The 10,180-nt window shown below is 50.2% G+C and overlaps 7 protein-coding genes across 7 annotated transcripts; 6 read left to right on the forward strand and 1 right to left on the reverse strand.

Annotated features, from left to right (window-relative positions):
• Window positions 1-1,207: 1,207 nt before the first annotated feature.
• GL50803_0014552 (uncharacterized protein) lies at window positions 1,208-2,182 on the forward strand (the record flags this gene model as incomplete). Its single annotated transcript, XM_001706912.2, has 1 exon — window positions 1,208-2,182. The coding sequence occupies one exon, from the start codon at window positions 1,208-1,210 to the stop codon at window positions 2,180-2,182; it is 975 nt and encodes a 324-aa protein (XP_001706964.2).
• Window positions 2,183-2,218: 36 nt separating this feature from the next.
• Window positions 2,219-3,169, forward strand: GL50803_007800 (ATP adenylyltransferase; the record flags this gene model as incomplete). The annotated part of the gene is made up of 1 exon (XM_001706911.1): window positions 2,219-3,169. One exon carries the CDS (start codon window positions 2,219-2,221, stop codon window positions 3,167-3,169), a length of 951 nt encoding a protein of 316 aa, XP_001706963.1.
• Window positions 3,169-4,059, forward strand: GL50803_007799 (Alpha-4 giardin; the record flags this gene model as incomplete). Its single annotated transcript, XM_001706910.1, has 1 exon — window positions 3,169-4,059. One exon carries the CDS (start codon window positions 3,169-3,171, stop codon window positions 4,057-4,059), a length of 891 nt encoding a protein of 296 aa, XP_001706962.1.
• Window positions 4,060-4,166: 107 nt separating this feature from the next.
• Window positions 4,167-5,060, forward strand: GL50803_0014551 (Alpha-6 giardin; the record flags this gene model as incomplete). The annotated part of the gene is made up of 1 exon (XM_001706909.1): window positions 4,167-5,060. The coding sequence occupies one exon, from the start codon at window positions 4,167-4,169 to the stop codon at window positions 5,058-5,060; it is 894 nt and encodes a 297-aa protein (XP_001706961.1).
• A 198-nt stretch (window positions 5,061-5,258) lies between these two features.
• GL50803_007797 (Alpha-5 giardin) lies at window positions 5,259-6,167 on the forward strand (the record flags this gene model as incomplete). Its single annotated transcript, XM_001706907.1, has 1 exon — window positions 5,259-6,167. One exon carries the CDS (start codon window positions 5,259-5,261, stop codon window positions 6,165-6,167), a length of 909 nt encoding a protein of 302 aa, XP_001706959.1.
• A 69-nt stretch (window positions 6,168-6,236) lies between these two features.
• On the forward strand, window positions 6,237-7,127 carry GL50803_007796 (Alpha-2 giardin; the record flags this gene model as incomplete). The annotated part of the gene is made up of 1 exon (XM_001706906.1): window positions 6,237-7,127. The coding sequence occupies one exon, from the start codon at window positions 6,237-6,239 to the stop codon at window positions 7,125-7,127; it is 891 nt and encodes a 296-aa protein (XP_001706958.1).
• Window positions 7,128-7,177: 50 nt separating this feature from the next.
• On the reverse strand, window positions 7,178-10,138 carry GL50803_00137755 (uncharacterized protein; the record flags this gene model as incomplete). The annotated part of the gene is made up of 1 exon (XM_001706905.1): window positions 7,178-10,138. The coding sequence occupies one exon, from the start codon at window positions 10,136-10,138 to the stop codon at window positions 7,178-7,180; it is 2,961 nt and encodes a 986-aa protein (XP_001706957.1).
• Between the last annotated feature and the right edge of the window lie 42 nt (window positions 10,139-10,180).

Raw genomic sequence — 10,180 nt, forward strand, 5'->3', positions numbered from 1 at the left:
CAGTAACCCTTGCTTTGTCTGCCATAAGAAACTCGCCTCTATAAGATGTGGCGCACAAGGAAGGCAAGTTGCCTCCAAAAACTTGTTCCATAGTCATCGAGCCACGTACCCCCTAGCTGAACGGCAATTCATGGGAATGTCCGGCAAAAGAGCCCCATATATCGCCGAAAGCGTAGAGAAACAGCGTGTAGTACTCCAAAAGATAAAACAGATCCGTCGCGTCTCGTAGGCGTGGCACAGAATAAAAGCGTGCAGCCAGGGAACAAGTGCAGAGCGAAATAAGCATTGCTAAGCGTTTAGAGCTGCAATGCAGTGAAACAAAAGCATAGAATCGTGGAGCTGTAGTGAGAAGTGGGCAGTCGCATCCTTGTGGAAGACGCCGAGCCACACAAGCCCCACGCCATGTAGCAGTGCATCAAAGGGGGTGCAGTATGTGCTAATTTTCAAAGAAGGACATGTAAACACTCCTCCACCACAATTATAATAAAAAGCGAGCTACTTGGAGTCGTGTCGTCACTCACTTGTACCTGGAACCTGCACGCCTGCTCATAACTGTGCCGCGCACACTCAGCTGGGCAATCTGTGCACTGTCTGGAGCTATTGTGATAGGTGACAGCCCCTTCTCAAGTCCGCTTGGGGCCATGGGTGGACGCCAACCGAAAGATCCTGGGCTGTAGAGCCCCGGGCTGCGAGATACCATTCCTATATGCTGGAAATACGTACGTACAGCTGCTCTGCCTCAGAGTAGCCTCGGAAACGGCCGATTTGTGCAACTTGCCATGAAAACTGGATTTCAGGTCAAACGCAAATCAATTTCGAAAGAGCCATCACTTTTACCAAAAGAAATAAGACGGCGGTACACATGCCACAGCATGGTGCCAGGTGCCATCAACCCTCAATAGAACCTTACTGTAAGCCCCCGCTATTTTACTGTAAGCTGGACAAATGATTTTGACAAGGACAATTATCGCGAACCGCAGGATATGGGCCGCTGCAGATGGCAATGAATGTAAACTAACAGAGTTGTAAACAGTGTTTGGTCCCGCCTAGGTCATGGGATGAAAGGGCGGTCAACTTTGTCTCTGCAGGACAGAGGCGCTCCGCAAGAAGCCATGTGACACATACTAAAGAACAACACGATCATGTTAGAAAGCTAATAATACAGGTGAGTTACATGAAAATTAAATGTCCAGTAAGCTGTAAAAAAATGGATCTGCTCAATACGTATAGCCCGAAGCATCTCTCTATCTTGTCGGCCGTCGCCGCGCACGTAAAAGAGGTTCTGTTTCTTCCGTCTACAGTGGAAGAGCTGCTTGAAAACCTAGAGTACCTGCACAAGTGTGTCAGCAAGGTTCGGGTCAAGTGGCAGGCAATATCAAAGGACATCGGTATCACAGGACGGGAAGCATATAGATGGTATAACGAGGTGCACGTCCGTAAGCTGTTTCGCGGTATCATGACCCCCGAGGACCGCCAAGCCCTCCAAGGGATTATTCTACAAGGAATTTATGACAGAAGCATCCTTCTGCCTAACTTTCGGAAGGTTGCTCGGTCTAAGCTGTGTGCTGATTACCCTCTCCAGATCTTCACAATGACATACAATAACCTTTTGCGGTCGAAGACTGTGCGAGAGGCTCTGATCTACGAGAGGGTGCTGCTCCCGATGCGCTCGGCTCCCTCCAGGCCGTCCAGGCAGCCCGCCCCCGAGGTGTCTGGGCCCGCTCCGGTTAGCCAGGTCGCCATGGAACCCCCTCCGTATTTTCCACGATTTCCCTCTGTGGCTCCCCCGCCCCAGATGGTTCCACCTTACATGGCTCCTCCACCCCACATGCGCCATCCATTTTTCGGTATAGAGTCCCACCAGGCCCAAAGCTGGCCAAATCCTTTTGCTTGTAGCGTTCCACTGGATAGAGTTTATCCCTACTCCTATCCCTATCCATACTCGGGTGAGTACGCGCACAATTTCGCTCCCGATGCGCCTCTCCCTGGTATGAGAGACGCCCCCATGGGCAACTCGGGATTGTACCTGAGTACTGCCCCGGACATGAATTCGTCTTGTTCTGGTCACTCGTTTTTCGACGAGATAGCCAATAAAAGTGATAGCAATCAGGTTCTATTGGCTTCTAGCGTGGCCCAAGGAGACTATTCTTCTGGTTCGAGCTACGATCATATGCATGTATAGGTTAGATTATAAATTCTTCAAGAGTAAATAGTCGTTATGGACTCGCTTCTGGCGGCAATAGCAAGCCTGCGCGAGAACCCGGGAGCGAGGGGGGTGCAGACCGATAACGTTATCCTACAGGACCGGGCTCAGGGGCTGACCACGGTTGTCCTGCGGCGCAGAGAGGCCTTAGAGTCGAAGGTTAAGAGTCTCAAGTCTCAGACACCAGATGCACTGGGATCGCCAGACCCAGCTGACCAGCTTGTGATGGCGCCACACAATGGCCTTATACTCATCAGGAACAGATTCAACATTATGGATGTACATCTACTCCTCTGCGCTGCAGAATTCGTCCATCAACTACAGCCTCTGGTGCTGAGTGACATGGAAGTAGTGCAGCCTCTTCTAGGGCGCGGAATTTTGGCTGCGTACAATGCCGGCAAGCTATCAGGGGCCAGTCAGCCCCGCAAACACATCCAATTGATAGGGCTTCCTTTCCTCTCCAAGAATGAGTGGAATGTCTTTCCACTGAGGGCCCTTGTAGAACGTGAGCTTTCAGACCCAGATAGATGTGATGAACCAGCTCAACTTTCCGTGTTTGCTGGGCGGAACCACGGGGTGATTCGCTTCAAAAGACCTCCATCACCAGCGAAGCTATATGCGCATTACACCAAGCTCCTAGAATATTGCAATGCTGGTGATCTTATCACCGTCAACAAGCACGAACTCGGCCTAGGCTTCGACAGGCCCTCGGCCAGTGCGCCTGAAGATGCTAGTGATGAGTGCATGGTACAGGTTTATCGCCGCGATTTTTCATTGCTCATTGCTGAGGAGTTCATCTTCATAGGTGTGCGCGAAACTGAAAAGCCCTTTGAAATAGGGTGTAACAGCATAAGCTACACAGGAAACCTGTTTGTTAGCAGTGATGATCAGGAGCGGACAGTCGCTGAGGTGGGGCCGTTTGCTGTGCTGGCTGCGGGTCTGGAAGAACTTCCGCCTAAAAAATAATGTCTGCCACGGTATCCACAGTGTCCGCGGATCTTCACAAAGCAATAGATGCTGGAGACGAGGACAAGATAACCAAGATTACTGCGTCGTATGGATCTGAGCAGCGCGATAAGATCATTCCAGCCTATCACGCAAACTATGGCATCCCTCCCTCGGAAGCCATCCGCAAAGCGTTTAAGACAGGCTTCTATGAAACAATGATTGTGCACGCGTGGACTTCACGCTTTGAGCTCCGGGCGAAATTGATTCACGAGTCTATTAAAGGGAAGATAGATGTGATAACACTACTGGATCTGGTTATAGCTTGCATGCCTGACGACTGGTACGGCACGAAGGTCTGTTACACAAAGCTCTATGGACGCGAACTTGTTAGAGAAATAGACGAAGTGATAGGGGTGGGTACTCCTTGGCAGAGTCTTGTTTCTGGCTGGGTCAAGCATGATAGAAAGTATCGCAAGTCAATAAAGAGTGATGCGGAGGCGTTTCGAATGGCGCTAGACAGTGACAACTACGAAGTCCTCGGAAGTATGCTTGCGACAAGTGTCCCAGATGAATGGATGCGGATTGCCGCTGCATACGAAGAGACCACTGGGATGCCTATTGACCAGGCGATTGCATCCCGGTACGTGAAGGTGGACCAGACGGCCTTAATTCTAGCACACCACTGGCTTTGCGACCCGGGCCAGGCGGCTGCGTATATCTGCTCTCAGTGTTGCGCTGAGCGCAAAGGCAACTACGCACGGATTTGTCGCTTCACCTCCATGATGTACGACCATTGCCTGAAGTGCAAGTACGCCTACAGGGCGTATGGGTCCCTCGCAATGGATATTCGGAAATGCTTCGAGCCTAAGCTAGCAAAGCATCTGCTAGTCTTTTGGCGCGTGGAGTAGTCTAGAGTTTGCGCATCTCATGAGTAAAGGCATGGTCTACTTGCAGTTTGAAACACGGTCATAATACTTTGGATAATTTGGCAGGCATCCAAAAAATAAAACCGCAAATGGTCACCACGGTCCAAGATCTTGCAGAGCAGCTGAGGCAGGCTGTCGAAAGTTCCAATGAGCAGATGATAGCAGGACTGGCTAGCGCATACAGCGGTAAAGAACGAGAGAAGGTTCTGAGGGCGTATCTGAGCGCAACAGGTACCACTGCTGCCGACGCTATTCGTAAGGCCCTCAAGAACGGCCCCACCGAGAACTTGCTCGCCTATCTTTGGGATAAGCCCGGAGATGTGCGTGCCAAACTTATCCGCAACGCGCTTTCGGGGAAGAACGACGAAGCTGCCCTTATTGACCTTGTTATCCACTGCAGTTCTGAGGATTGGTACAATACATGCACGGAGTATACAACAGATTACAAAAGGGTTCTCAACGACGACCTTCTTTCAGACATAGGGACAAAGGAGCAGTGGACAAAGGTTTTCAAGCACTGGATCCTCCACAAGAGGTCTGACCGCTTCGACATCGATGGAGATGAGAAGCGCCTGGTCACAGCCATCGGCAAGAAGGACTACGACACCATTGCAGAGATGCTAGGAACCACATCGGTCAGCGAGTACGCAAACATAGTCAGGAGAGCTGAGGTAACCTTGGGCAAAACCATAGACCAGGCCCTCTCTGCGGTCTGGTCTAAGCAAGACTTGGCAGTGCTTCTAGCCGCGCACTACGAGCTCCTCCACCCGGCGCGTCTAGCCTTCCACTTGCTTAAGCAGGCGCTCGACGGCAAAAAGCCCGATGAGGCGCGCATCATACGCATCACGGCCCTTACTTTCGACACCTGCCTTGCGGTGAAGTATGCAGCATCCGAGGCTGGCTACGACATTGGTTCTGCATTCGCTAAGGCCCTAGATAAGCGTCTCGCTCCCCTGATTAAAATCCTCTGGCGTGTTATGTAAAGGCGGCTATTACGCTTTCGAGTAAACGATCTCCAGTTGTGTGAGCCAAAGGAGAAACAGTGGCCGGCTCCCTCTTTTTGTTTTCTGGCCCAGGTTCTCTAGGAGCCCATCTACGGTTTACCTGGGCTCGTATGAAGCCCTGTAAACCTTCGAACCCTTCGCATCAGTTGGTAGAGGTCTCAGGGGCAGGAAAAAATAATGACGTCCACTGTTGCTCAGATATGCTCGGATCTCAAGGGGGCTATCGACAAAAAAGACGAGCTTCGAATTGCCTTCATTGCCTCTGAATATTCGTCGCCGAGTCGTCTTAAAATCGCGCAGAGCTATGAAGCAACCTACAAAACCCCGATCACTGAAGCCATCAAAAAGTCCCTGAAAGGAGGAACTGCCGAGGATTTACTGGTGAATATGTGGGTCAGTAGACATGAGCATCGCGCAGAGCTGATAAATAAAGCCCTAGGCGGTTCCAGCGACGAAGAGGCGATTCGCGAACTGGTGTTTCTCTGCAATCCTGAAGATTGGCACGAGACCGCGTCTGTTTATAACCAAAAGTATCAGAAGATCATGCAGGACGCCGTCACAAAGGCGATTGGAAGCAAAAGTCATTGGGCAAAGCTTGTGGCAGGTTGGATGGAACACAAACGTGAAGATAGGGGGTCGGTTGAAAACGATGTCAAGTATTTGAAGGAGCTCATAGACGCACCCGTGACGGACGGAAATGCGTTAGCGCAATTCTTTGCCAGCACAACCCCTGATGAGTACACTCAGATAGCAGACAAGTTTTGCGAAGAATATAATTTAAGCATTGATCAGGCTCTTGTGAGGCCGCTAAAGGAGAACGAAGACGATCTGGAGGCATATGCTGCTGCCCACTTTGCGCTCCACGGGCTTCCCGTCTTGGCGGCCCAACTCATCAACAAAGCATGCAGACCCAAGAACGGAAACGAGCGAAGTATCTGCAGAATAACAACCCTCATGGTTGATCAGTGCTTGGCGGCAAAGTATGCGTATAAACTCTATGGAGACATGGGGGCAGACCTGTCTCGCTGCTTTGACGAGCGAATGGCCCCTATTTTGCGCACGCTATGGCGCGTCACAGATGCATAGGATAAGCGAACTCATGATGGAAATTCAAATTACCTTAAAATATATTTTCTGAGCGCTTACATTTAGAAAATGCCGAAGCTATCCCAGATCGTCGCTGACATGAAGCAGGCCATCGATGCCAAGGACGAGGCCCAGATCGCGTTCATAGCGTCGGAATACTCTGCAGATGCGCGTCAGAGGATTGCGCAGGGGTACAGGGACCAATACGGCAAGGAGCTCCCCGACGACATCAAGAAGGCGCTCAAGGGCGGCTCCGAGGAGAGCCTCCTGATGGATCTCTTCAGCGATCGTCACGAGGTCCGCGCCCAGCACATCCGCGACGCGCTTTCCGGCAAGAACGACCACATGGCCTTCTTCGACACAGTCATTCTGTGCACCCCCGAAGACTGGCACGAGACCGTCGCCGCCTACACGAGGATGTTCAAGAAGCCCCTCGTCGAGGACTTCATGAAGGATGTCGGCCGCAAGGAGAATTGGTGTCTTTTCATGGAGAAGTGGATGGCTCACGAGCGCACTAGCCGTGAAGGCAGCCCTGACGAGGAAGCAGAGAAACTGAACAAGGCGTTCAGTGAGAGCGACCACGACTACATTTCCAGCTTCATGGCTGGGGTGCCTCCCGAAGAATACAAGTCCATCAACACCAGCTTCAAGAGCCTTACAGGAAAGGGCATCGACCAGGCCTTCGCCACCATCTATACGGGGACTGACTACTACTCCCTGTACTGCGCCCACTTTGCTCTTCTTGGCATGCACAAGCTTGCCGCCTACCTGGTCAACTGCGCCTGCAACGATAAGGGCGACGAGAAGCGCATGAGGAGGATCACGGGCATGATGGTCGACAAGTGCTTGGCTGCAAAGTATGCCTACAAGACCTACGGGAGTATGAAAGCCGACGTCGAAAGGTGCTTTGATAAGCGCATGGCTCCGATCCTCTGTACCCTCTGGCGCCTAAGGGAGTGAGCGCCTTTACTGCGGGGTTTCCTTTCGCTAGTGAATTGCCTAGCGGGTGTTTACTGCCTTCTGTTTCTTTTTGCCCTGTCCTGGCGGTCCAAGATGCTATCCTGCGATGAGAGGTCTTTCGAGAACGGATGCGAGAAGTCTGGGATTGCTACATGCCGTCCACCTGACTGTGAGGGTGAGTAGGACTGGAGTAGCGGCAAGGAGTGGGAGCTCATGTTGTCCATAGAGCTGTATGCCTGATCAATCTGCCCATTTCCTGCTTGTCCTCTGCGGGTTTTTTGTTTCAGATCTGAGCTGCCTAACCGAGAGGGGCCGTACTCTATGCTTAGTTCTCTATTAACCAACTGAACAGCCTTTGCTCGCTTGCTTGCCAGTGTATATTTATATCTATATTTCAAGAACAGAGAGAGGACCGTGATGAAGAGGAGCAGGATGAGTGTCGCAACGGACCAGAACACGACAATAAGGGCTATAGACATCTTAGAATGATAACCAACAAAGCTTATGAACTCCTCTCCACTGAAAGAAGAGGAAAGATACCGAGTCTCGTAAAACTGAATGGTAGTCCTATCGATGGTGTGCCCCCAGATAGGGTCTACTATCGGCTGGTTGGTAAGATTGCTTGCAGCGGTATCGACAGCTGCCACAACCACTAAGTAGTAAGGCTCGTGCTTGTACGAAGGAAGGTCAACGGGAATGCGAAGCATGGACCAGGTGTTATTTGCTTGCTCGATAAACTCAGGAGTATATATTTCAGTATTGTCTGCAGCGGGTGCAACGACCCACTCGCTTACTCTATAAACAACATTAGATGTATCCATATCTTGTACACTAGGTGTATGCTCTAGTGCCCCCTCTAGCCCACATCTGGAAATAGGGACCATCGGATAGGCCTGTCTAACCTCAGCCACGGATGCACACGGGACCAAGTAAACGGCGTATGCAATATGAATGCCGGCCTCTCCGGTGTAAGCGGTGTACCTTTGTGCCGGTGCCTTGGCGCTATCCACCTCAATTATGTCAGACATAAGTCCCGTATGGATTCTAACTCGCGAATCGCCAATGATGATCCCCGCAAACCTTGTTAAATACCCAATTTTATAAGAGATTGCTGAGGGAGAGACATATTCTGTATCAAGGATCCTAACAAATGTAGCGTATGACGAGTACACAGGGGCATACACCATTGCCTCTGTGATAGGAACAAGCATGTCCAGGAAATTGATTCCCGAATGATCCATGTTGTCGGTCAGGCGGAGCTTAATTGGTTTTTTGTTGCTTTGATTTGAAAGGAACAGAGACGTATTACAAACATCAAAATAGATGTACCCACTGAGAGTGCTGACTCCCGTAGTGTGGCCAGAGTCTATGTAATATAGGTTCAAGGCCGATAGTGGATTGCTCTCTGTTCCATAGAGCAATCCTGGTCTCAACGGAGCTGGCTTGGCCGCGTTTAGAATCAGGAGATCCAAATCAACAGAATGTTCAAGCTTTATATAGATTGAGCCGGTATCTGGCTGTACTGAGAAGTCTTCTGGGCGAATCCGGAGGACAGCAGATTTATTTGTTATTGCCTCGAGATAGGTTGGTATGACAGAGCTCCCTGCATAGTTAACTCCACTAAGGTGGGGGAAGTTCATAACGTAAGCAAGAGAGTTATGAGTTTCGTTCGGATAGACAAGCGTAGTACTTAAGAAGAACTGCACATACGGGTGAAAGTTGGGAATAGAGACTTCGTAGAACGGGCGGAGCGTGATAACAACAACGAGCTCATCATCTATCCAGCCAGGATTCTCTATGATGAGAAGGGTTGCCTTGTTGCGATTATTTTTATTCACGAAGGATAGTGTCTCTGTGGCGCCGGTTATGAAGTTAACGTTAGTAAGGAATATCTTGCAGCTCCCGGCACTCTTTAAATTATATATCTCTGCTGACGTTGAGGCCTGGTACCCGGCAAACGAGGATAAGTCGGAGACATAGATAGAGGAAAGGTATCCTGGCGGAGTTACCTCCTGTACGGTCATCCACGCGTACCGAAGAGTGTTCTGCAGTATTAGGGAGCAGGCTACACTAAGGATATTATATCTAAGACAGATCCTGATGGAGGAATAAGGAATGCGCTCGGCGTCGAGACAGGTCGAGCCTATTAGTATTTGTGTTCCTGCTCGATAGTCAGATATGTCAACGGTATAGTGTATGGGTACATTATAATAGTCTATCTGCAAGTCAGGAGTAAAGCGCTGGTAGCGCTCAACATACGATATTGTCAAAGAGGAGAGTTCGTCGTGGAGATTGACAGTAAGGTAGTAGAAGCTTGACTCCATAAAGAGGCGCTTTGGGAGCGTTAAGTGGTCCTCTTGGTCGTTGGTAGCAGCAACGTACTGATACGTGTTACCAACAGAGCGAATGAGTAGGGTGGTAGGGTTGGCCAGCGACTCTCTTTTTGTAGCGAACGGTTGAGAATGAAGATCGATGAAGCAAGTAGGAGGAGCGTTCGCAGGTGTTTTATCGCCATCAGAGAATGTGAGGAGGATGTCATGGAGTCCATCGTTTGCTAAGGCGAGAACACGCTCGCTTGCACGTGCATTGCCAGCAATAGTTATACTTTTTCCATATATCAACTGCCTAAAGAGCCCGGCTGTGAAGTTTATGGTCGTAGGCATGGTAGCCTGGACTGTGAAATCGATGACAGATGGTGTAGAGCTTTCAGATAGCTGAATCAAGGAGGCTACTGTTTCCAACGGAATGGCAGTCATGTTGCTTCCCGTCGTTAACAAAAGCGGTATCCTCCCTACAGATACGCTCACAGTCGACGTCTTTGCATAGGAAGTAAGGTTGACGCATAGGAGAGGCGAACTATTATGAACTGGCGTATATGTATACCTTATAGTGGCTGTGGAGTCTATGTCTAGAGAGATTGGTTCCATGTCCTTTATATTATAGACTCCTTCAGTGCTATGGGACGCTAGTATCATGGAAAGAAGAGCGAGTTGCAGTGTTCCCGGCCCCATTATGGGCAAAACTGTTTGTAGAGATGAGGATGGGTTTGCTTT

The sequence above is a fragment of the Giardia intestinalis genome, chromosome 3 (genome assembly GCF_000002435.2).
Source record: "Giardia intestinalis strain WB C6 chromosome 3, whole genome shotgun sequence".
NCBI lineage: Eukaryota > Fornicata > Diplomonadida > Hexamitidae > Giardia > Giardia duodenalis.